The sequence below is a fragment of the Oratosquilla oratoria genome, chromosome 40 (genome assembly GCF_046742065.1).
Source record: "Oratosquilla oratoria isolate Oo_2021 chromosome 40, ASM4674206v1, whole genome shotgun sequence".
NCBI classification, from domain to species: domain Eukaryota; kingdom Metazoa; phylum Arthropoda; class Malacostraca; order Stomatopoda; family Squillidae; genus Oratosquilla; species Oratosquilla oratoria.
This window is the reverse complement of record NC_134816.1, coordinates 25,317,295-25,345,179: the sequence shown is the minus strand read 5'-3', so window position 1 is coordinate 25,345,179 and position 27,885 is coordinate 25,317,295. Positions and strand designations below refer to the sequence as shown.

The window sequence follows — 27,885 nt, the reverse complement described above, 5'->3', positions numbered from 1 at the left end:
ATGTATTAAATACACTCAACACTTGATTTCACAGACCCCCATTTGCTGAACTTTTGGTTTGCCTGACAACTTTGCAGAACCCCATTGCTTTTTTTTTTTTTTTTTTTGCTTTCTTTTACTTTCCAGACAAAATATGGTGTCCGGGTAAATTTACAATACTCTGACAAATGCCTGGTCATAAATACCTGTATCTGCTATTGCCGGACATTTACTATTCCTGGACTGGTATCCCCTGCCTTTTAGTCAGTGAAATTGAGGGTTGAGTACTTTAAAATCATATAGTAATGAGGTCCACTAACAACAGTGATATAAAAGAAATTTAAAAATCAAAATTCTGTGAAGTTACTTGCAGCAAATCGTTCCATGTCTTCAAAATTCATCCCATCTATCAAGGCTTGGCAGTTCTGCAATCAGATAAAAAATAATGTCACATCAGGAATGAGAAATGAGAAAATAGCAAATTAATTCAATTGTTACTATATTTGCTGATGTATGCACAGGCATGTACATTCCACTTTCACTAATCTGTTGTGTTGAGTCTTTCCACCTTCATATATCACTTATACAGCACTAAAAGTGGAAAATGAATTTCAATACCAATGTTCTATAAAAGAGGGATGATTAGATGGATCTAGAGAAAACATTTGTCAAGGTACCTCAAAAAATGATCATAAAAGTTGGAATATATAGGTCTTAAAGGGAATTTCCCATAATGAGAAAAAAACAATTAATGAGGATAATAGTGATAGCTAAGTTGTCTGGATAAAGGAATGTCAATAGCAGAGTTCCTCAGGGGTCAATACTAATGCCAACAATATTCTTGATATATAAGGACATGATGAATAATTTGAAAGTTATGCTTATTTGCTGATAATGCAAAGATTGTGAGGAGAATGAGGAATGTAAGAGGATTGCACAATGTCACAAGAGGATCTGGATAAGATATATGAGTGGAGTATGGGGTGAGAAAGAAATTCAGTGTGAAAAAATGCAACACAATGAAAATGGGTAAGAACAAATAGATCACTGCTTTACAGAATGGCTAATGATATAATTACAAAACCAATGGATGAGAGGGACTTTAAAGATTTCTTATGAAAAGCTTATCACCAGAAACAGGCATTAAAAAGATAACTGGGTTGACTTAAAATCTATTGCAGAACATAAAAGTAGCACTCCACTGCATTTACAAAGACATGAAAAAGGTGATAAACTTGATACACTCTAGATAGGAATATACTGCAGTGATGTGGTTGTCACACAAAAAGAAAGATATAAACCCAATAGAGAAAATTCAGGCAACAGTGACTAAAATTATTCCAGATCTTGCTGGTAAAGCATTGAGATACAGAACATTCTGGGGTTGCCAACATTACAAGACTATATACAAGGCTTTTTCCCCATTATAAAGGAGGTAGCCAAATCAAAGGCACACATCCACTCCCATCCACCACCCTTGTCTCATCTTGGCTCCTCATGGATGAAGGGTCATCCCTGCCCACTGCCCAAGTCAGAAGCAATGCAGCAAGACATAGCACATCAACAGCAATGCTGCTTCACTTAATTAGCAACTCCCGTCTCCATCCCCTTATGCAGAAAATTGAGAAAACAGAGAGAAATCCCAAATTACAAGACACAAGGAGAGGAAATTCAACACCAATGTTTTGAGTCATGAAAGATGATATACTTGACAAAGACGCCATCCCAGTGTGGGAACAAAGAAAAACCAAAGGAAAAGAGATGAAATTAAAAAAGATTACATGTTTGAAGGCCATACAGGATTACTGATTCATGAAAAAGTATGAAAGAAGGAATTCTATAATTAACTGGTACTAACAGAAGACCCACCCCCTTACTATATTCAACGAACAAAAGTTGATACCAACAACCAAAAATTATATATTAGTTACCTTTTTGAATTCGCTGACTGTTTTGGCTGACTGCTCCGGAGTTAAGTGCTTTTTTAAGATAATTTCAAGTTTTACAAAGAGATCTGTTTGGTAATCTGGAGTTGAACATGGTGGGGCCTTTGTCGTGAATCCTGACCCTCCTGCACTCGCATCTGTTTTCTTAACTACCAAATGAAGTCTGGCACCATCACTTAAATTGGATTCAACAAGACTTGCATCATCTGGTAAAAAAAAAAAAAAAAAAAAACAATTACCTAAAAGACAGCAAAATTTATTTATCACACATTTCCATTTATTTTTACGAATTTTGATTTTTTTTCTAAAATAAATAAAAATTAAATTGCCATGAAAAGGATACATGTGAGAATAAGTAAGACAAAACATACCTGAAAGTGTTTTTCCTTTGATTACTAATCTCTGCACACTGGGATCAACATTTAAATGTACAGACACCTTTTCTTTTAACTCACTAACTTTTGCTTCTGGAGGTAGCTGAAACAAACAAGAATACAATGATGATATGATGATGATATGGTTTAACGTCACACACTCCCCCCTATTGGGAGGCTAGGACGGTGCCCCTCACAGAGGGCTTCGTAGTGTGGAATTTAATGAACCATGCCCTTGGTTCAACTTCGCCGGTGGCAGGATTCGAACCGCCCTCACCTCGACCTTCGCCGCAAGTAACGACGCCCTAACCCGCCGGGCCAGCGAGCTTCAAGAATACAATAATAAAAAAAAAAAATGTAACTAGGTCAGTGGTTCTTAACCTTTTTTGGCTGTGACCCAAAATCCTGTCCAAATTGAACCATGGAGACTTTTACCTTCACAAACACTTAAAAGGTAAGAGTAGAATTGGTATTTTTTTCACCTCAATTAAATCATCTATGTCTCAATGTTTTGCTTAACCTCTGATAATAATGACTTAGGAATTTTACAGTCTGGATTAATACTTTGATAATATTTTGAATAGGAATATTTAATAAGTCCACAAATTCTTGAGGACCCATTCAAATGGTTAGGTGACCCAAGGGGAACCACTGAAATAGGTGAGGACCTATTCTGGGTGCTGCTAAAGTATGCCTGCAAGACAGCACTGTCATCCAGAAGAAGTCACAGGCCCACATGAAGACCCAGAACTTCCAACAAGGACTCAAGACATCTTCCAGATGCTAGATAAAGCAATTCCCCAAGCTTAATGTCCTGAAGAGTAAGTATATCAGGTCTCCGGGTCAAGCCCAGAAGCTCGTTCTTTTCTCTCGCCCATCCCTCCAACCTATCACCACTTTTTCCATCTTTTTTTTTTCTCTTTTCACATTGGAAGGTCAGTGCTCCATTGCCTTCCCTCTCACACCTTCACTTTCTTCTATCTAGAAATATCAAGCCAACCCAGGCCTATATACATAACCTACATATACATAAATATGGCAATGTCAGAGCATACACTCATCCAATGTTACCTCTAAGCTGTGTGCATGTGTGTATGCACATATATTTTACAAGTAGCACACAAAGAAAAAATGTGCACACACAAGGCTTTTAAATTATATTAAAATCCATTCAATAAAGAAGTTCCACCCAAACATCAACTTATAAATTCTCTAAAAATATGGTAACTTGCCAACCGTCAAACCAATAACTGTTTTTTTTTTCTCTTCTAACTCTAGCACTTCCATTACATATTTGCTTAAATGATCAGATGGTGACATGCATGGGTTCGCACATACTTTTCAGAGAAGGCAAAATTTGCACAACACGAGCAAATTTCTGCACACACAGCAAAAATATAGAGGGAACATTGCACCCATTCAACCCACACCTATCAAAAAACCTATTCATTGCCTCTCCCCTATTAGTTCCTTGAGGATGAAGGGTCATATACATGACCTACATGCACAAAACCCATAAATTATTCACATCTATCCAGTGCACCTATACATGGGTCCATCTCAAAGAGCAGGTATGAGGGGAATCCCTTTGGATTGCATCAATGTCTCATCCATACATAACCACTCTCCAAACATGCACGCCTATCTCTTGCCCTTCCCTACTTGACAAAAATTCCCTATGTACCAACAGCCTTCTTCACCCCATTCATCTCAATTTTCACCTCAACTTTATCCCTGCCTTGCGCTATGTTTTTGCTAACCTTTTTTCCATTTGTCCAAACCATCCCGGTATTTATTAATTTTTTATTTCTATTAACTCTATCTGCCAGATCCCTTCTAACTCCAAGTACTACCAAAATCTTATATACTAATAGTGAAATTCAGGGCTTCAATATTTGGGCATAAAACAGATCCATTGAGGTTGCCTTGGCCAACATCATAAAATTGATACCCAAGGCAAAAGATAACATCTACAACCCTTAAATGAGTAAAACTGGTTACATCCAAAAAAGTACAAGGATGATCCCCATTATATATTTAGTTTATTTTTATTTTACAATCATACATACATATACCAAAGGCTTTTTCCCCCTTACATGGGGGGTAGCCAAAAAGAAAAAGCCATTGAACCCACTCCCACCCATTTCATTCCCTACATATTCCACACCCCTCCACCCTCCTCCCTCCATCTTAGCTTGGCACCTCCTGGATGACAGGTCATCCCTGCATACTGTCCACTGCCCTGGGTCAGAAGCAGTGTCACAAAACACAGCACATCCACAGCAAGGCCACTTCATAAATTCGGTGACCCCCACTCTCCCTTCAGGCTGCGTCAATTTTTTTTTCATACATACAATCATAAACAGATATAAAAATACAATGTATAAAATTGTGAGGATGGCACAAAAAAAACAAACATCTGATGCTCATTTCCATTGTGGTCCTCTATATACAGATTCACCAGTGGTGGCAGGTAAGTGGACAATTTCATAATTGAACGACATCACCTGGCAGTAGTCGTAACAGAATATAAAAAGAACTCCTGCTATTTACATGTAATTTATGACAGATTTCATCCCCCATTTGGTACCAGAGGCAACTAAAACCAGTATGGGTTTCCCTCAAATGCATAATGTTTTCATGCAAGCATTGTGTGACTCATTCCTATCATTTCTCGATTAAACAGCTCATGGTTACTTCTTGGTCTCTTCACTCTTTCCCACCTTATATGCATTACCTATGACTTATTACACCTTAATCAAAATCTTTTGCCAGTACTGGTAATAGATGAGAGGAAGGGTGGGAGGGGTGTGGAGGGTATTTAGGGATGAAATGGGTGGGAGTGCTTTTATGCCTTTCCCTTTTTGGCTACCTCCCTTGGAAGGGGGAAAAAGCCTTGGTATATGTATGGTAATATTTTAGAAGTGCACACCTACACAATATAGCAATAGAAAATTAAATAATAATTTTGTAAATTATAATACACTATGTCATATATATTATTCTTGGCAGAAATTAATAATAGAAAAGGTTGCTAAAAGCTATAAACAAACAAATATAGCCGCTTCAATTGCTTGAGGTTCTATCTTTGTTTTGGTAGAGGCAGAGGCCAAAGAAATTAAAATATGATAAATTCATCTATTCTAACCTAACCTGCATTTGATAATGTGGTACCTGTAATTCTAGAGGTCATCAGGGTCGTCATCTGCAACCTCCGAATCTATCAAAACAAAGGTGGCATCTAAAGGAGTCGAAGCGACTTCATTCATTTTTGTATAGGTTTTAGCAACGTTTCCTGATGTTGATTTCCACCAAGAAAAATATTTATTACATTGATGTATTATAATTTACAAAATTAATATTCTAATTTTCTAATGCTATACTGCATAGGTGTGCACTTCTGAAAAAATACCCCAGTACTTCCCTACATGTAAGGTATCACAACAAAGTAATATCGTAACACACAGGAGAAATTACACTACTGACCCACTTTCAGAGAAGAATTGGTGAAAGTAAAAAGATTCGTATATTTCCAACACTATCTGTGATCCTCTTCAGCAGATGTAAGGTATCTATCATAGATACTGAGCTACAAATTGGTAAAAGTACATTTATGTAAGCTAGGAGTCCTTGGACATGTATCCTTGGTAAATCCATTTTTACGACCAGACAAGTGTGAACTCCTCATTCTCAAATTCAGTACCCACTGGGGAAACATATATGGACTCTACCTTTCACAAGAAATGGTTCATATTTTGTCATCCACTTTGGTGCTATACTGTTTCCAGCAACTGCGTACTGACAGTAAGGTATTGTCTTCAAAATACATAAAATTTCATATGTAAAAAGGGAAATAAACCATAATTCTTTCTTGTGGGAAAATGAGATATCTATTCAACTGACGACACGACTTCTGGAGGTCCCCCACCGCTCTGGTACTAAACACAGTAAAATGAATTATTTTGAAATGAACAAATTACTGAAAACGCACTTTTATTTCACCCCACACAAGTTTAGTAATAAACACCGAATTTGGAAAATAATAAAGTGTCCTCCTGAACATTAATGAAAATATATCTTCATTAATCAGAGGTTGCAGCTTATATCTTCTCCTACATTTTTCCATTTCTATCAAGGAGTTTTAGTCTGATAAGGTAATGCACAGGTATTAATGGATTAATTTAAAAGGTAATAGATTTCAATGTTTCCAGGTTTTAGAGCTTACTAGAAGTCCACACTTAAATAATCATATATTTTCAATCCCAGGTGAATACACTCACTTATTTCTCATCCATTTTTTTCGTTGAAGTAAGTAATTTTAACAGGTCAGTTTAGTCCTATTACCTAACCCTCTAAATTTCTGGTCAGTACTTATTTCCCTACTATAGACCATGGACTGACATTCATTTCTATTTTTGACTATAAAATCTAATTAACAACGTGCAGGACATAATCTATATGCTCACCTCCACACTGCATTCACCTCCACCTTGCAGGATTTTAATATTAAGTTTCATTCTTCACAAGCTGACTCTGCCAGGTTCAACTCCTATGTTGTCAGACGAAATACAAATAAACAACTATGAAACAGGATGCCACTTCGAAGCTTCATTTGTCGGTGTTATGAAGCTATTCGAATCTAATTTTTAAGTATGCAAGGAAATTGTGTGTTTCCATTAATAGAATAACAAGGTGTATAAGTTTTTATCTATAATACTACGAAAAAATATTTTACTAGCAAAATTTTTCTAGGAGTAAGGTCACAGATGGGACGATGCAGGAAATGCCGAAGTTTGATACAAAAAGGATTCGTATTTGACGTTTGTGTTTTTTCTCTTATTGTTATATTATGCCCAGAAAATGCTATGATTAGTAAATTGTGATGGGTATGCAGCCCTTAATTTAAATAAACGATTGTGACGTTTTTAAAGAAAAAATAAATATATTGAACTACTCTGTAAAAACGTCATTTTTATTGGATTATCCATCTTCTAGACAATTCCATAAATTGATGCATCTAAACAAAAACCAGCTTCTCATATTCCATAGCCACCTTGTCGTTTTCATTTCCCCTTTACAATCCGTTTTCTTATCCCAAATTAAGAGTTCTCTTTCTGTTTTGTTCCTTTGACCCTGATTCACCTCTTCAGAATTAAGGTCTCCCATAACAATATTACTCTCATTTTGTTCAACCATTTCCTACAGGTTAGGGACACGTTGGATAGCGAGAAACGAGGAGGTGAGGGGGAGAGTGGGAGTTGGGAAAGGAGACGGCAGATAGGGCTGATGAAAGATTATTGGGATGATTTGGACAAACGGAAAGAATGAGTGATGAAAAGCTATTAAAAGAGGTGTGGAAGGCAGAGGTGGGAGGAGTGAACTTGAGGGGACGACCGAGATGGAGATGGATGGATGGGGTGAAAGGGGTATTGAGCAAGGGGAGGATGTCTGTTGAGCAATGAAGGGAGGAGGTAAGAGATAGGGTGGGCGGAGAATGACTGTGTATGGATGACACTGTTATGCAAGGGAGGGCTAGGGGATGGGAGATAGGGAGTGTTTATGTGTGAGCGATATTTTGTCGCAGTCCAAAGGGATTTCTCCCCGTCTTTTTTTTTTTTTCTGCGTGAGGGAACGGGGAGGGTGGGGGGTCGCTGATTAAGTGAAGAGGCCTTGCAGTGGATATACTGTCTTGCTGCATTCCGTTTGACTCAGGGCAGTTGGTAGATGCAGGGATGAACTATCATCGCTGAGGAGCTGAGATGGGGGAGGGAGTGGAAAGGGTAGTTGAGGTTGTGAAAAGTGGGAAAAGTACGTGAATCTCACTTAGTTACTTCCCTTATACAGAGAAGGGAAAAGCTATTGGTATATAGATACAAAGACATGTTGGGCAACATTTCTTGATATTCAACTTTATTCCAGGCTTTCGTTTTAGAATCGACAGATATAAACACGAAGTCTTTTCTTTTCTCATTGTTTTGATTCTGATAAATATTGCCCAATTATTTCCTTCAACCGCCTTTCTGTATTCCATGCCAGTAATTGTTTTGTAGTACTTTCTTTTTTTATTCATTTTTAACTCAATCATCTATTTGCTATCCTACTGAGTTCCAATTAATGTATTTGATTAGGGTTTGATTACATAGCTAAGGCTATCTGATTTTACTATTTTTGTTTTCGATTAGGCTAGAAGGAAATAAGCCTTGTTTACAATATTTGTTACTACAACTGTGTCGGGTTGGAATGATATTGTCTACATGCAAATGAACTATCATAGTGTCAAAATTAAGAAAATTTTATCATTATTATATATTAGATGTATTTTAATATATATATAAAATCTAATACTAATAAATGGTATTTTATTTTTTTCCAGCAATATGTATAATCATATAATGTAGTCGTAGACATCAACTAAACATGACCGACAAGACAAGAATGTGTCTGTTTCAAAGGTATTTATTTGAGATTAGATAAAATGAATTTAATTTGTACAAACTGATTAGACTGTTCACATTTCGAAGCTATGATATATGCTGCAATTTAAAATGACATTTACTAGGTGACATAATATAAATCACATGAACCGATATGTTCCATGCTTTTCAAAAGCGTGAACGATGAAATAATTCTAGGACATAGATTGCGCTTTTAGATATTCCAGAAGTAAATTCTGATGTTTAAAATGGTCGCCATTATGTTATTTGTTTATTATATTCCATTGTCACTGGATGACGTGTTTGTAGCGTAGATGGTTAGAGTCTAGTCTACAGGTTGCCTCACCTACAGTAGATGTGATTGTTAATGTATAATATTGTTCCCTTTACTCCAATAGAAAGGGAGAGATTTTCCAACCTAAGGCAGGTAGTCTGTATCAATGAAGCCTTGTAATCACCAAACATAACATTTCGGTTCGTGTAGTGTAATTCACTTTGTTTTTATTTAGTCCATTGCATAGCAAGATTCATTGAACCTGTCAACAAAGTTAGAAAGAAGGGTAAGATGTATTTACCTAGTTGTATTATAATTATACGGGAAGGGAGCTATGCTCGTCACTATAGTCAGCGCAAGGAGAAATGACCGATAAGGCGGGGCTAGGAGATTTCCCGGTGTTGCCACATATGGGCATCCATGGCGAGAACGTGCGTATGGATGCAATGTTTTCTGAATGCAGTGTGAGGGGGGCGGGGCCAGAGATTAGATGTAGCGGCAACGTCGCTCTCTCATGCACATATGCCATATCTAGACTTAAAGAAACGAAACCTTTGTATAGAAAAAATTGCTTTGATTTTTACCTCAGTGGTGGTGTGTGACAAAAAATTATAATATAATCATATGAGGCAACATTATAAAATTATAAAATAGAATTATAAAATAAAATAAAATTATAAAATAATTATATGTGGCACCACAGGGGAACTCCCAGTGCTCCGCCCTAACGGCCAGATCTCAGTGCAACGGGTATAGTGACCCGTCTTTGTATCTTTCAACATCAAGTTGATTAAATTCTTGAATAGTATTTGCACACACTGTTGCCTCATCTAATTTATTCCAGATATCCACCACAGTGTGGGAAGCTATTTTTTTTTTCAGATCTCTTCTATAACTATCCTTTTTGAGTTTCTTTTTATGTCCTCTTGTTTTTATCTTGACTTGATATTTGTTTTCAGCTTGTTGAATGGAAGTGACAGATCATGGGCAAAAATAGATAAATAGATAAATAAATAAATAAATAATAATAAAAAGAATAGGAGTTACATCATCATGAAAAAAGTGAACCATATCCGGGCAAAGGCAGACCGTGTATTTGTGGCAGAGGAGAACTCATTCACGGCCGCATCTGCCAAAACTTCCTTATTCTGGAATGTACCTTCACAAGAGAGTGAAAATTGTTCTTCAATGATATACTGTAGATATGTAGAAATAATCGTGGTTTTGTAGATTTGTTGTGTCAAAATATCATCAATACACAACCACACCCTTCAAAAGTTAGCCTATGGAAATAAATAAACAAAGAGATAGGGAAATCGCAATATGTATTATTGGTGGGGCTAAGGGGGAGGCGACCATAGTGTAATCGGTAAGTATACCTACCCGACAAGTGGGAGGTCATAGGTTTGATTCCCGAGCGATGTCAGGTTTACAGTAAAGTTTCCTATCCAGCATGGCGCAGTGAGTAGGATTCCGTAGCGGTGCAAACTCCTAGACCGGCCCTCACCAGGTGGGGCGCAAAGGGGATGTGCGAGCGGTCTCTTTAGGGGACCGTGGTGTAATTAGTAAGCACGACTACCCGACAAGTGAGAGATCCCGGGTTCCATTCCCAGGCGGTGCCAGCTTTTCAGTGACGCTCCCTATCCCTCATAAGTAGAAAAACACACTGAAAACATATTTCAAAACATTTAATAAATTTACAATCTTATCAATATGTTTATATTAATACTGAAGTAATGTAGTCTCTGAAAATTCCTTCATTTGTGGAAAATATAGATCCAGTCATGAAGAGAGTTATTAAGCTACAAAGGGTAAATAATCTTTAAAATCTGTCGCTATACATTGTGGTACAATATATCTTGGCATATGTTAGCATCTAGACCTCCTAGAAGACGTAATCTACCACCAAAATCTCCTAGACATTCATCTACCACCTCTGCTTATACTATCGGCACTGCACGTATGCTTCGGTGCAGACAGAGTAGCCTGGTACTCGACCTGACGTCTTCACGCACCTGGTCACTACGGGTCAGGTCGCTATTGTCCAGGCGGACACCTCACGCGCAGCTGGACGCCTCACCAACCCTAAAGGATTGCCACCAAGCCAAGCATTTGATACACATTATATTTAAATCCCTTTCCTACGGGATATGTCTATCCTGTCCAACCTCGGACAACTGTATGTCATTTGTATATATGTATATGCAATGTATAAGGTAGTTAAAACCTATCCTGATCTCTAATATTTGCTAAAACTGCATCTTGTAAATAAATATTATCTCGTCGGCAACCTAACCACGAGCCATGTATATAAGCACCTCCTGTCACCAAATAAAGAAGAGAAAGACCACAGAGAGAGACAGAGCTACACGTTGCTCCGCTGCTTTTATTCTAAGCCTCCGAACACCGCTCAACTACGACCACGTACTACCACAACTCATATGTTGAGATACCATCCAACATATCTGGCAGCAGCGGTGGGATATGAACATATCTGGAGGCAGCGCGGGATTCAACATATCTGGTAGCTGCGCGGGATCCAACATATCTGGAAGCAGCAAGTCGGATCAACAAGCAAAATCAGCAAGCACAAGATCCCGGAGCAGGAACGTTGTGCAACCTACCCAACGCCAGCAAGCCCATCAACTCGAACCTTCGCTGTGAGTCCTACCCAGCGAAGCGAACGAGCTAGCCAACGCACAGGACAAGTTATCCCAGCGACCCACCTATCCAGCGAAGCAGACAACAGCTCAAGCCATCTCTCTCGCTGTGTGAGCCAGCCCAACGCACAGGACAAGTTATCCCAGCGACCCACCTATCCAGCGAAGCGGACAACAACTCAAGCCATCTCTCTCGCTGTGTGAGCCAGCCCAACGCACAGGACAAGTTATCCCAGCGATCCACCTATCCAGCGAAGCGGACAACAGCTCAAGCCATCTCTCTTGCTGTGTGAGCCAGCCCAACGCACAGGACAAGTCATCCCAGCGACCCACCCCAGCAACCGGCAACGAGACAAAAGCCCATCTCCCTCGCCGTGACCCAGCTCAACAACATCCTTCAAAGGAAGTATCGCTCTCACATCCGGAAGTCGGGCCGACACCTTTCAAAAACTGAACAAATTCCACACACGAACTAACCCATTTGCCACCCTTCTCATTCTTTCAATATTTCCAGATCTGCATCATCGCACCACACTCCATCGAATTATTCAACTTCCACCTCTTGTGAACCCTTCACCATCGCTTCACCTCGTCAGCACTGTAAGTAGATGCCTGTATTTATTGGGGCTAGGTAGCTCTAAATTGTTGTGTGAGTGAGTTTAAGTGAAGGCTATCCAGTGATTTTTTTTTTATATTTTTTGCAAAGCCTTAAAAAAATTTTCGGTGATTTTTTTTTTTTTTTTTTTTTTTTTTTGTACGAAAGTGTGCATGACCCATTCACAGTCCAACGTTTCACACCATTACAACACTCGTTCCAAAATGGCAGCACAAAACGAAAATAACACACAGTCCTCGCCGAATCAAAACACAGACCCAACCGTCGCTCAACCACACATGCAACGTTCTGCAACAAACCTACTAACACTCCTGCAGCATGACAACACTCTTCCTAAGTTCAACGGGACAAACATCGCCATCCACACTCTTAGATGACGTCCGTTCGGAAATACAGCGCACACAGGTGCACGATGAAATGACAAAAATCGCTGTCCTTAAAAGTCGCATCGATTTCAACGATACCCTTGCAAGCGACATAATCCAATCCGACGCGTTCCAACAACCACAGACTTTCCAAAATTTCATTGACGAGTTAAAAAAATCCTTCGCCCCATATGAACAGTTAGGCTCCCTTTCTCCCTTCTACACACTAGGAACAAACTTTAACAACCCCCCTTATCTCACCAAAGAAAGAGCAGTCAGGGAGGCGAGTCAGTTCAAGGAAGAACTAAAAGACGCACTCACTTCTTCACCTTGGGTTAAAAATAACACAATCAGCCTAGATCACGTACTCTCATTATTTGGCTACATAAAACTGATCTCGCGACTTCACCCAGAAACACTAAAGAAAATAGAGAACATTCCTTTTGATCCAGACACAACACTCGTTGACTTCTCTAGAAAATTTTCGGACACATCAGCGACAAAAACACAAATTCAACAACAACAAATCCCCCTTACACACACACTCACACACCCACCCACTCCCACAGTAGCAAAAATCTCACAAGAACATTACACTAGAGATAAACCCATGTCACACGACCATCACACTAGAGGTAGACAAATATCACGCACAAGATCACGACAGCGTTCACAATCTAGGAGACCATTCTTTTGCAAAATCTGCAACATAGTAGGATATAGCACAAACAGGTGTTATTACAGACAACCAACTAGCTACTGCTCATATCACGGACCAGCTTTTCACGACACAACACAATGTCGCGTCTTGAAATCACAAACCTACACGTCATACGCGTCTCTCCAACACCCGACTAGCGACAACACAAACAAACAAAAACACGGTATGACTATCGTCTCACGGTGAACAAAACACACGACCTCACGAGACAGAATCAAAACCCCCACTACCGATTCTCACGATGGCTGACTCTCGATCATCCCCGTCTGCTATGACATTTCACGCCACGGTCAACAACCTTCCACAACTACTCTTTCTGGACACGGGATCCCCAGTTAATCTAATGTCAAAGGTTTCCTTCGACCAATTCCGATTCCGACACCGTAGAGTAACAGTTATAGAACCAACGGATATCACATTACAAAATGTAGACGGAGTTCCCTTTCCCATCATAGGAAAAACCGAACTAGACATCTCCCTGCATGCCAACTGTCCTCCCATTACAACGACAGTATACATAGCGGACGTAGTGTTTCCCGCAGATATTCTTATAGGTTTGACATGGATGCAAAGAAATGGCATCATCATCTATCCTGCTCAAAACGGCATTGGTTTCAATAATCACTTCATAACGGCTCTAAAGACAGCTAACACGCATGCACACACAGAAAACACGCGCGTCAAACACTTGCATATGATCGAGCAACAGCATGCAACATCAACAACAGCAACAACTGCACAAAACAGTGACGAAACAGAAAAGGTGACACTTGTAACAGACACGCACACTGGTGTAACGGACACGCCCACCCCATCCGCTCACCCCCGTAGCTCACACCACAGACGTAATAGACGTACACTGTCAGCGCGCATGTCAAAGTCAACTCGCGACCACAAGAAACACGATGTTTTCACTAACATCCAGGAAATATCACCACAATACACTACCGTCTCACAGATATCTCTCACGAATTCTCACGCGGTTGTAATAACTGACAAAACACTCTATCCACGCGAGTACACAAAACTCAAAGTGCGTATCTTCAAAGCTCCCGACTCAGATGTTCTTTGCATCACAGACACTTGCCGTGTATCTGGTGTATCTCTCTTATCCGCCCTATCTCACACATCGAGCAAAGGACACACAACAATCATAGTTGCAAATAATACCAATGCTCCTCTTCAGATGAACAAAGGAACGAACGTTTGTGATTTTACAGTGTATCCCTCCCCAGTACACGTAATCGAGCATGACAACTCACAACACGTATGCGCCATCACCAACGGAGAACAGAACACACAGGAAACCATCAAAGCACCACACATTAACGATGTAGATTTCCCTGAAGCACGAGAAGATCTCCTGACACTCTTGAACACGTACAGACACGCAATTGCACTCCCAGGCGAACCATTAGGTCTCACAGACATCATACAACATCATATACCACTTCAACAAAATGCAAAACCACGGTACATACCCGCTTACCGTCTTCCTCACAGTAAAAGAAACATTGTCGACAACATAATTGCAGACATGCTCGACCAAGGCATCATTGAACACAGCCTATCTCCCTGGAATTTTCCTCTCTTTGTCGTTCCAAAACACGACGGCTCCTTTCGCCCTGTTGTTGATTTCCGTGAGCTAAATAAACTCACTATTCCCGAAAGACATCCTATTCCTCATCTCCAAGACACAATCTACTCCATAGGCGAACACAACACGGTCTTCTCTACTCTCGACCTTATGTCAGGGTATTTCCAAATACCTCTAGATGACGAATCAAAACCTCTAACAGCCTTCAGTACCAATACGGGCCATTACCACTTCAAAAGGTTGGCCATGGGACTCGTCTCTGCTCCCTCTGTTTTCACAAGACTTATGTTCAAGGTATTCCATGGTTTGATTGGAAAGACTGTCTTCATATACCTTGACGACATTATCATTGCCTCACGGTCACTCACGGAACACCTTAACACACTTCAAACTGTCTTCTCAAGATTAGCCGCGGCAGGCCTAAAACTTAAACTCAAAAAGTGCTCCTTCCTCAAAAAGGAAATAAGGTTCCTAGGACACGTCATAAACTCACACGGTGTCATTACTTCTCAAGACAAGGTTAAGGCTGTTCTAGATTTTCCAACCCCTAACTCTACAGAACACGTGAAATCATTTCTAGGACTTTCAGGTTTTTACAGACGTTTTATCGAAGGCTATGCTCACATGGCAGCTCCTTTAACAGCCCTTCTCAAGAAAGATACTCCTTTTAACTGGACGTCTGAACACAACACCGCTTTCCACAAGCTCAAACAATCACTCACAACAGCCCCGGTTCTGGCATTCCCAAACTTCTCTAAACCCTTCACACTATGCACAGATGCTTCATACAAAGGCCTTGGCGCAGTACTAATGCAACAACACGACTCCAAACTTAGACCTATAGCATACGCTAGTCGCGCATTAAACAAGCACGAACAAAACTACTCTGTCACTGAAATTGAAGCGCTTGCAATCATATATGCCCTCAAACATTTTAAAGACATCATTCTAGGATACGAAATACATGTACACACAGATCATCAACCCGTTTTAAACCTCTTCAAAGGCAAGAACCTAACTGGGAAACTAGCCAGATGGTTCCTTACTATCCAGGACTTTATGCCTACCTTCCACTACGTCCAGGGCCATGCAAACTATGTCGCCGACGCCCTTAGTAGAAACGTAGCAACAATACGTCAAGCATCAGAGCCACTTGACATTACGCGAGAACGCATCATTGCCGCTCAAGCGACAGACCCCCTATGGAAAAGAATCATACACTATCTAAATTCAGGTGACACTACAAACACAGACGATTTTCCTCCCAACATAGACAACTACTCTCTCATAGACCAGGTTCTCTACCACACAACACTGCTCACAAACAAATGTGAACCAAACCGCATGGTTACACAATTAGTAGTTCCCACAAGTCTTGTTCCAGAAGTTCTCAAAATACTACATGATTCTCCATTAGCAGGACATTGCGGGAAGGACAAGTGCCTCTCGCAAGCTAGGTTAAAGTACTTTTGGCCCACCATGCGTAAAGACATACACACATACATAGACGCATGCCACTCATGCATAACTCATAAAGGTCACATTAGCGGTCAAGTACCAATACACAATTACCCAACACCTTCCAGACCCTTTGAAACCATTGCCATTGACTTACTCAAACTTCCAATCACTCTCAATGGAAACCAGTACCTTTTCGTATGCTCAGACAATTATCAATAACGTCATCTGCCCATACACCATCCCACCGCTGCCACCAGATATGTTGGATGGTATCTCAACATATGAGTTGTGGTAGTACGTGGTCGTAGTTGAGCGGTGTTCGGAGGCTTTGAATAAAAAGCAGCGGAGCAACGTGTAGCTCTGTCTCTCTCTGTGGTCTTTCTCTTCTTTATTTGGTGACAGGAGGTGTTTTTATACATGGCTCGTGGTTAGGTTGCCGACGAGATAATATTTATTTACAAGATGCAGTTTTAGCAAATATTAGAGATCAGGATAGGTTTTACTACCTTATACATTGCATATACATATTTACAAATGACATACAGTTGTCCGAGGTTGGACAGGATAGACATATCCCGTAGGAAAGGGATTTAAATATAATGTGTATCAATGCTTGGCTTGCCACTGTTAGCATCTAGACCTCCTAGAAGACGTAATCTACCACCAAAATCTCCTAGACATTCATCTACCACCTCTGCTTATACTATCGGCACTGCACGTATGCTTCGGTGCAGACAGAGTAGCCTGGTACTCGACCTGACGTCTTCACGCACCTGGTCACTACGGGTCAGGTCGCTATTGTCCAGGCGGACACCTCACGCGCAGCTGGACGCCTCACCAACCCTAAAGGATTGCCACCAAGCCAAGCATTTGATACACATTATATTTAAATCCCTTTCCTACGGGATATGTCTATCCTGTCCAACCTCGGACAACTGTATGTCATTTGTAAATATGTATATGCAATGTATAAGGTAGTTAAAACCTATCCTGATCTCTAATATTTGCTAAAACTGCATCTTGTAAATAAATATTATCTCGTCGGCAACCTAACCACGAGCCATGTATATAAACACCTCCTGTCACCAAATAAAGAAGAGAAAGACCACAGAGAGAGACAGAGCTACACGTTGCTCTGCTGTATTTTATTCAAGATTCCGAACACCGCTCAAACTACGACCACGTACTACCACAACTCATATGTTGAGATACCATCCAACACATAGAACATATGGTATAACAGTGTTTATTTTATGAGTGTTTGTGGATATTAACTCTCTTCCTTCCATTTTTAAAGCAGAAATATTTATGCAAAATTATGGAAAGTCCAGCCTACACAAAAAAAAATCAATAAAAATAAAAAAAAAATCAAGAAGAATTTGCAACCCTCATTGCCCAACTCTTGAAGTATTACAGCCATGTTGATGACAAGTCATCATTTGTAAGTTATCTCACATTGCGTGTGGTAGTTCTGATATTTACCTAATTGGAGTATACAAGAAAGGAGCAACACTCATTGGGTCCTATCTTCTCTCCAATGAATCACACCTAGACTCACATTGTGTCAACGACATTGTATGGGGTCGGAGACCTGGAATTTGAGAGAGGCAGAGAGGAAAATTTTAAATGTGTTTGAGATGAAATGTCTGAGATGTATGGTAGGGGTGACAAGGTTGGATGGAGTGGGAAGCTGGGGGTGAGGAGGAGGAGGGTGGGAGGTGGGGCTGATAAAAGAGTGTTGGGATGGTTTGGGCACATGAAAAGAATGAGCGAAGAAAAATTAGTAAAAGAGGCGTGGAAGGCGGAGGTGGATGAAATGAGCTTGGGGGGGACAACCGAGGATGATATGGATAGACGGGGTGAAGGGGGCATTGGGCAGAAGGGGAGTGTCTGTTGAGCAAGGAAGGGAGAAGACAGGAAAGGTAGGGATGAGTGGGGAATGGCTGTGTATAGATGATACTGTGATACAAGGAAAGGATGGGATGGGGGAGTGGTTATATATGAATGATATTTTGACGCAGCCAGAAGGGAATTCTCCCCGTCTTCTCTCTCTCTCTCTCTCTCTCTCTCTCTCTCTCTCTTTCTATATGAGGGTAGGAGTATAGTTGCCGATTAAGTGAAGCGGCCTTGCTGTGTATGTGCTATATCTTACTGCATTGCTTCTGAGCCAGGGCAGTGGGCGAGATGCAGAGATGACCCGCCATTCATTGGGAGATGGGATGGGAGGGAGGAGGAGGAAGTGGTGGATGGGAATGAAATAGGTAGGGGGGGGGAACCCTCGGTATATAGAATATATAAATATAGCCTCAAATTTATATACAGTTCCAACTTAATCTGTATTTTCAACCACTTTAAATATTGACAACTTTATCAGTGTAAGGGTTCAACGGTAAGTATCTTTAAGTGGTGGTCATGTGAGATAAATATCGGAAAGAATTATTTCGACTCCTTTTCTTCATAACCCATCAACACCCCAACCCCCATCTACCATGGGACTGGGAATCTCCAGACCAGACCCTGGTGGTTGTCTCCCCCCCCCCCCCCCGCTCTTACTAAAACTACTACAGTTCAGGGATATAGAGACAGTTCTACGTTAATGCAACGCGGACGACAATTCAATGTTTCTTCCCAGAGAGATCTGTGACAGGACAAAAGGACATTACAGTGTTAGCTACTATAGGGAAACAAATTGTTTTCATTAGTCCCCGTGTAAAAGAAATGTAATATATGGCTGACACATTGCATGCAATTCCTTTGTGATTAGCCCATAGAGTAGAGATATCTTCAACTGATTAAAATTGTCAGGTGACAACAATAATATTTATGCCAGAGGATAATTACCCCCCAAACGGGTTAATTAAGAAAGGGGTTAATCTTAAGCATAAGTGAAGGGTACCCATCGGCTGCATCAGCAAGGATGTTCGATGACCAAATGGTAAGAGGGTTGCTACTTGTACAGGGGGTCGAGGTGACGACAGTCCGAACCCTGCCGCCAGCGAGTTGGACCAGGGGTATGGTTCATTAAATTCCACGCTACAGAGTCTTCTGTAAGGGGCACCGCCTTAGTCTCCTGACAGAGGGGATTTGTGACGTTAAACCTTATCATTATCATAATCACCCATTAGCTGAATCGAATTGCCACATTAAAAGAGGGAGGAGACCTTTGGTGTATAGATGAATAGTTACATGCGAAAGACTATCGGCACAAAAGAGAAAAACCCACGACCCCCCTGTGATTCCACGGTCTTCCTTGAAAATGGAGAAGTACACAAAGGCTATGAGAAGTTGATTTGGCAATATCAGTTCACTCAGGACAGTTGTCAGAGAGGAGCTAGCTCCGGTTCTTGGATCCTGCTGTGGCTTGCTGGATTGTCCGATGATCTGAGTAGTGTAGCGGGGCACAGGGCACATCCCTTACTGAGATGTGATGGGCGATTTTACACACACACGCACACACACACACACTCACACACACACACACACACACATATATATATATATATATATATATGTGTGTGTGTGTGTGTGTGTGTGATTTGTTGAAGGCTACAGCAGTAGTAGCACTGTTGAATTTGTATGAAGTACTCTCGATGTTTTTTTTTTTTTATGAGAGAGCGGAGGTTGGAGGTCAGGGTATTGATAGAATCTCCAAGGTACATGTTGCTTTACTCTAGGCGTCTTTCGACTCAAGCAGGACTCATCTTCAGGAGTTACAATATACAAAAAAAAAAAAAAAAAAAAAAAAGGAGTGGTAGTGCCCGGAGGAAGAGGAGGATTCTATCTGAAGATGACGAGCTCGACGGTGTTGGAGCTCAGGGGAGGCCGGCTTTGGAGTTAGAGTGGTTATTGTTGCCGTTTTCTAGACTGGCCGAGCAGTCCCGACTCCTTGAGAAACACCACGGCTGGAGCGGGGTTTTCCCACAAATCCTGTATAGAATATATATTGTGTTGTTGGTGTGCGTGATTGTGTACAGTAGTACAGTCTTCCATAATGTGTTGAATAGTATGGGGTGAAGTGTTGCATCCTGGGCTGTTATCTGCGATGCAGTCATCCAGTTTTCTCTGGTAACTTGGAAGGGGTGTTTGGTGACCACACCGCAGCCAGGCCAGGTGAACCCTGTCCTCTCGGGGGAGAGAGGATTCAGAAGGATGGACATCAGGGGATCAGGCATGCAGCAATGCGTCGCCGCCAAGGAAGTGAATTTACTCAGGAGCGGTTCTCTCGATGTTGTACATCAACTTCGGAACTGGTTGACCGACTTTCAGTCCGGAAAACTCTCGTCTCTCCACTTCTGCATGACAAAACTAAAAATAGATGATAGAAAGGAGTCACGAGGCAAAGGGGGATGCGCAACAGCCATTGACGGTAGCCAGTGCTCGTCTCTCTCCTGTCTGTCTCGAGGTCTGGGAATCAGAAAGGGGGGCAAGAGAAGGGAGGGGAGGTAAGGGGAGCGAGGAAGGGGAAGGGAAGCGAGAGAGGGTAATGAGGGAAAGGGGGAAGGGAATGAGAACGAGAGAAGAGGAATGGGAAAGGGAACGAGAGAAGGTAGTGAAGGAAGAGGAAAAGGGGGAAGGCGAGCGAGGGAAAGGGAAAGGATAACGAGAGATGTGAGGGAAGAAGAGGGGAAAAAGGAGGGGAAGGGAGATGAACAAGAGAGTATGAGAAAAGGGAGCGAGGGGAGAGGGAAATGAAGGGGGTCAATAGAGGTGAGGGAGGGGGAAGAGAAGACGAGCGGGGGAGGGAGGGAGGGGACCTGTATTGGTTACCGATGAGGACATCAGTCAAAGAATGTGAAATCAATCTCTCTCTCTCTCTCTCTCTCCCTCCCCCCCTCTCTCTCTCTCCCTCCCCCCCCTCTCTCTCTCTCCCATTCTCTCTCCCTCCCTCTCTCTCTCTCTCCCTCCCTCTCTCTCTCTCCCTCCCCCCTCTCTCTCTCCCTCCCCCCTCTCTCTCTCTCTCTCATTCTCTTTCTCCCTGTCTCTCCCCCGCCTCTCTCTCTCCCTCCCCCCCCCCTCTCTCTCTCTCTCTCTCTCTCTCTCTCTCTCTCTCTCTCTCTCTCTCTCTCTCTCTCTCTCTCTCTCTCTCTCTCTCATTCTCTCTCTCTCCCTCCCTCTCTCTCTCTCTCTCCCATTCTCTCTCTCTCCCATTCTCTCTCTCTCCCTCCCTCTCTCTCTCTCTCTCCCTCCCCACCCCTCTCTCTCTCACTCCCTCCCCCCTCTCTCTCTCTCTCTCTCTCTCTCCCATTCTCTCTCTCCCTCCCCCCCTCTCTCTCTCCCTCCCCCCCCCCCCTCTCTCTCTCTCTCTCTCTCTCTCTCTCTCTCTCTCTCTCTCTCTCTCTCTCTCTCTCTCTCTCTCTCTCTCTCTCTCTCTCATTCTCTCTCTCCCTCCCTCTCTCTCTTTCTCCCTCCCCCCTCGCTCTCTCTATCTCTCTCTCTCTCTCACTCACTCACTCTCTATCTCTCCCACTCTCTATCTATCCCACTATATACCTCTCTCTCTCTCTCTCTCTGTCTATCTCTCCCACTCTTACTCTTTCTCCTATTCTCCTAACTTTCTTTCTCTCTTTATCTCCTCCTCCTCCTCTTTCACGAAAGCTGTGTCTGATTGGTGTGAAGGGCTTACGTATCAGACGTGTATCTTCAAATCACACTAGAACTACTGGGTACTGCAGCAGGTAACTACTAACCGATGGGGGGGAGGGGGGACGGTGGGAGGGCCTGAATACCCCCCCCCCATTTCCCGGGTTACTCTCCCCCCACTCTCCCCCCCCACTCCCCACTGATGTTTGGGATTCAAACGGCGTCCTTGCGTTTTCCGGGATATGCCGTCAGGTGATTTTATTCAGGTGAGGGTAATTCCGTGAATGCGATACCCTGGAGGAGGGCGTCTGTCCTGTTATAGGAAATGCAGTGCGGTCGCAAGAAGAATAGTGCGAGTTTATTGATTTATTATTATTATCATTATCATTGATATTAATATTATTATTATTATTATTATTATTATTATTATTATTATTATTATTATTATTATTATTATTATTATTATTATCATTATTATCATTATCATTATTATCATTATTATCATTATTATTATTATTATTATTATTATTATTATTATTATTATTATTATTATCATTATTATGATTATTATTATATTTCTATCATTATTTTTTTTACTTGCTGAACAGTAGGTTTTTTTCCAGTTCTCTCTCTCTCTCTCTCTCTCTCTCTCTCTCTCTCTCTCTCTCTCCACAACTAAACGCTTCCTGATTGTTGTCTCAGAAATCCACTTGTTCTGTGCCTTCGTTTCGGTGTATACAATCCCATCCCAACCTATTTCACCCCCATTTCATCCCAACCTATGTCACACTGTCCCATCTCAGTCCATTTCACCACAACCCATTTCACACCATCCCATCCCATTTCACCCCCGTCCCATCCCATCCCCAACCATATAACCCCCCACCCCCGACCCTTCCCCCCGGGTGGGTGATCCTCGACCGTTGCTGTAGATTTGACCTTGAGGTCGGCCAGTGAGCATTCCGGGGGTTGCCCGACTGTCCGCCTTTAAACCAATCAAATCATAAACGCATCCAGACTGTAAACGCCGCTCTCCGTGCACCGTTACCAACCAGGGACGTTTAATCATCGGGTCACATGAAGAATTGTCACCCCAGAACGCCCACGTGAAGAATCGTCACCCCGTGAGATCCCACCTGAAGAATCGTCACTCCATGAGATCCTACCTGAAGAATTGTCACCCCAGAACGCCCACGTGAAGAATCGTCACCCCGTGAGATCCCAACTGAAGAATTGTCACCCCAGCACACGGAATATCAACAGTGGAATAAAGATTAGGTTAGGTTAGGTTGAGTGAGAGTTATGCTTATTGTCATCAACTTGTACAACCGAAGGATCGTAAACCCAGGATGGCCTACACGAAGAATTGTCACCCTAGTATCCCACATGAAGAATTGTCACCCTGTCGAAGTTTGGAGTGACGATTCTTCATGTGATCCACTAAATCATGTTTTGACATCACCCACAAGATGGCGTCTTGCCCGGGTCTGACCTGAGGCTTGCTGTTGTAAAAAAAAAAAAAAAAAAAAAAAAAAAAAAAAAAAAAAAAAGGATCCTGACACTGACATTATTGGTTTGTTTATTTGTTCTTTCTTCTCTTCAAAACTCGGTCGATTGTCTTTGTTGTTGTTCAGCTCCGCCTCTCGTCCCGCGCCAAACGGTCCGTGTGAATTACAGTCCGCACTGTGATTGGTCACCTGTAGGACCACCTGTAGGCCGGCCCGCGTGGCCTACGGAGGCTCTACCCGCCAAAACAGCCAACCAGTTGAGAACAATCGAGTTAGCTTAAGATTGTTGGTTAAGTTGGGTTCTCCATGAAAATATATCAACTGGCCTAAACCGGAACAAAATATGTAAATGGGCCTAAAATGGCTCAAAACGTCATAAAGAGGATCTCCCCTCAAAAAAATTAACCATCCCACATAGGGATCTTGTAAGCACGAAAGCAGGCAGAGAGGCATAGGGAAGTTTGGCTCCATTTCTTTAAGTATAATGTACATATATATATATATATATATATATATATATATATATATATATATATATATATATATATATATATATATATACATACATACATATACCAAGGCTTTTTTCCCCTTACAAGGGAGGTAGCCAAAAAGGGAAAGGCATAAAAACACTCCCACCCATTTCATCCCTACATACATTCCACACCCCTCCCACCCTCCCTCTCATCTGAGCACCTCCTGGATGACGGGTCATCCCTGCACCCTGCCCACCGCCCTGGGTCAGAAGCAGTGTCGCAAGACACAGCACATCCACAGCAAGGCCGCTTCATTTAATCGGCGACCCCCCCCCTCTCCGTCCCCCCTTGCATATAAGGAGAGGACGGGGAGAAAATCCCTTCGGGCTGCGTCAAAATTTACTCACACATACTACCCCACCCCCACCCCCTCTGCCCATTCCTCCTCATGCAATCACAACATCATCCATATACAACCATTCTCCACTCACCTCTGTCTTCCGTCCTCTCCCTTCCTTCCTCAACAGACATTCCCCTCTTCCCCAAAGCCCCCTTCACCCCATCCATCCACCTCATCCTAGGACGTCCCCTCATGTTCACTCCCTCCACATCTGCCTTCCATACCTCTTTTACTAGTCTTTCTTCACTCATTCTTTCCATGTGTCCAAACCATCCTAATATTCTTTCATCAACCCTATCTCCCAAATCCTTTTTCACCCCTGTTCTCCTCCTCACCTCCTCATTTCTCACTCTATCCAGCCTAGTAACCCCCGCCATACTTCTCAGACACCTCATCTCAAACACATTCAAACTCCTTCTCTCTTCTTCTCTTATGTTCCACGTTTCTGCCCCATACAGTTCTGTTGGCACAATCACTCCTTCATACAGTCTCCTCTTCGCATCCATTCCCAAATGTCTATTCCTCATTACACTCTTTAATCCACCAAGGCATTTACTCGCTTCTCTCAATCTACATTCTACCTCCACCTTCACTCCACCTTTTCCTGCTACACTTGCACCCAAGTATCTAAAACTATCCACTTCCTCCAGTCGCTCTCCCTTAATGTTCACTTTCAGTCTACTATATATATATATACATACAGTATATATATATATATATATATATATATATGTGTGTGTGTGTGCGTGTGTGTGTGTGTGTGTGTGTGTGTGTGTGTGTGTGTGTGTGTGTGTGTGTGTGTGTGTGTGTGTGTGTGTATGTGTGTGTACTGTACATATATAACTTTTAGACAGTATTTCTCGTAAACAACTACTTAATGTTAATTCACAAATGGCGTCCAAGATATTTAGAGAAAATTCCTCTAACTTTCTGTATCTTCTCTTTTCTTCTAAGTTCGAAGGAAAATGCGAAAGGCCTCAGAATTTATGTCCATTTATACCGACAGTTGTTCCAACCATCACATAGAAAGAGAAATGTTCTCTTAAAATCATTAACGCTACATGTGCATTAGCATTCATTAGAAAATATGTAGATACACTTACATACACACACACACACACACACACACACACACACACACACACACACACACACACACACACACACACACACACACACACACATATATATATATATATATATATATATATATATATATATATATATATAATGTGTGTGTATGTTTGCACACTGCATGACGCACTTACATAAAGTAATTCTCATTTGTTCTTAGCCGTTATACCCCATTGATCAAAATAAAATTTATCTACAGTTATTCTTGGTTTGCAGTTCTCAACTTTTATTAATTGCAGTGGTGACAACAAGGTGGGAAATGGAGAGATAGGAAAATAAAGAAAGAAAAAACGGAGGTCAGAAAGTAGCTTAATTGTGGAGAAAATCAGTTTCGTTTTGGACAGACGACGGGTGAGGAGGGAAGGAGAAGAAGGAAGTTACTGTAGATTGTAACGTCGACAAATGAGCTTGGATGCCAGATAACTAAATAAATATACAAATAAATAAACAAATAAGTGAATAGATATAATAAATACAAATAGATACATTAGCTAATTAATAGGTTTTAGCACGGCTTCTGTAGAAAGTACAGGTCAGTTTTTTTCCAGACCAGTTTGGCGGGCGAATCCACGCGGTGGCGGGGTGGGATTTGTTGTGGTCGACGACCAGTACTTATAACAATCAATTTGAGCGGACGGAGATAAGTACCTGGACTTCTCCGAGGGGGCCAAATTAAATCGCACAGAGACAATCAGAAATGAATATATACGAAATTGAAGAATTTAATTGTGCCTTTGCTTCGGAGAGGAATAAAATCGCCTGACGACAAACAGAAGGAAAAAGTGTAGAGATTTCCTGTGTAATTCATCATGATCTTGGATCACGTGTTGGACTCGTGATCGACAGCCACAACCCTCCCGGATGAGAGCTCATGTTCGTGTGTGTGTGTGTGTGTGTGTGTGTGTGTGTGTGTGTGTGTGTGTGTGTGTGTGTGTGTGTGTTTACCTAGTTGTATTTTGCGGGAAGGGGAGCGAAGTTTGCATTACACAACCGCCTGGTGATTTTATTCAGCTGAGGGATGGGTTTCCCAGAGCAGCGAAAACGTTTTTTCGCAATGAAAATAAATTTTCTTGAAAATAATCAAGAACTTTACGAGAATTCAAAATTTGATTTTTCAATGTAAAATGATTATAAGTCATTGGAATTCTTTTTCCCTATTGTTTCTGTAGAAATTTAGCTACAGTATACATATTTTCCATGCTAAGAGTTTTTGATCATGAAACTATACTCTTTCATAAATTTTCAAAACTGATTAGATTTCGAGTTTGGCTTTCGTGATTGGGTCTGATGTCAAGCGATGTTTACCGTTCTATTTGAACTTGGTTGTGGTAGAGATACCGACAATTAGATTCTACATATTTTTGTATGTATATATATATATAATATATATATATATATATATATATATATATATATATATATATATATGTATGTATATATATATATATATATAAGAAGTATCTCCATCGCTTTACCAGCAGTAATTGTAGAATATGTTGTATATATATCCAACGTAAAACATCGGCGCTCAAATATTACTGCGCTCAAAAGTCGGCGCTCATTTGTATTTTTGCACTCAATAGTCGGTCAACCTGCGCGCGCGTGTGTGCGTGTGTGTGTGTGTGTGTGTGTGTGCGTGTGTGTGTGTGTGTGTGTATGTGTGCGTGCGCGTGTGTTTGTGTGTGTGCGCACGTGTGTTTGTGTGTGTGTGTGTGTATGTGCGCGCGCGTGTGTGTTTGTGTGTGTGTGTATGTGCGCGCGTGTGTTTCTATGTGTGTGTGTGTGGGTGTATGTGCGCGCGTGTGTTTGTGTGTGTGTGTATGTGTGTGTGTGTGCGTGTGTGTATTTGTGTGTGTGTGTGTGTGTGTATGTGCGCGCGTGTGTTTGTTTCTGTGTGTGTGTGTGTGTGTGCGCGCGTGTGTTTGTGTGTGTGTGTGTGTGTGTGTTGCGTGTGGGCGTGCGTGTGTTTGTGTGTAAATAATAATAATAATATAAGGTTTATTTCCATTACAGTGGTACACTGACAATAATACATTGCAAAAGTTGATTAAAGATATAAGACTTGGAATATATACATGGTGGAAGTTTACAATGAGTTGATTATGTGCACAATAGATGGGATGGCACTGTTTTTGTAGCGGTCAGTCCTTGGCGCTTTGATTGGTATGAGTCTATTTCTGTGTCTAGTGGCGTGGCGAGTTGGTGGAGCATCAGGAGGGAGGAGGTGACGGTGTCTAGGGTGGGAAAGCAGTCTTTCCCCAAATTTCCTTAGTGCCTCACCGTGCCGCTGGGACACCCTAGATAGAGTAAGGGTGGTAAGACCGTGGTCGTAGCTGCTGTACTCCACGCCCAGGATGATC

General features: G+C 41.5%; 1 protein-coding gene across 1 annotated transcript; it reads right to left on the bottom strand.

Annotated features, from left to right (window-relative positions):
* Positions 1 to 88: 88 nt before the first annotated feature.
* On the bottom strand, positions 89 to 6,924 carry LOC143020689 (uncharacterized). Its single transcript, XM_076177318.1, has 4 exons — positions 6,766 to 6,924; positions 2,297 to 2,402; positions 1,911 to 2,131; positions 89 to 404 (listed from the first exon to the last, which is right to left on the bottom strand). The coding sequence occupies exons 1-4, from the start codon at positions 6,814 to 6,816 to the stop codon at positions 327 to 329; spliced, it is 456 nt and encodes a 151-aa protein (XP_076033433.1). The 5' UTR covers positions 6,817 to 6,924; the 3' UTR covers positions 89 to 326.
* Positions 6,925 to 27,885: the final 20,961 nt, after the last annotated feature.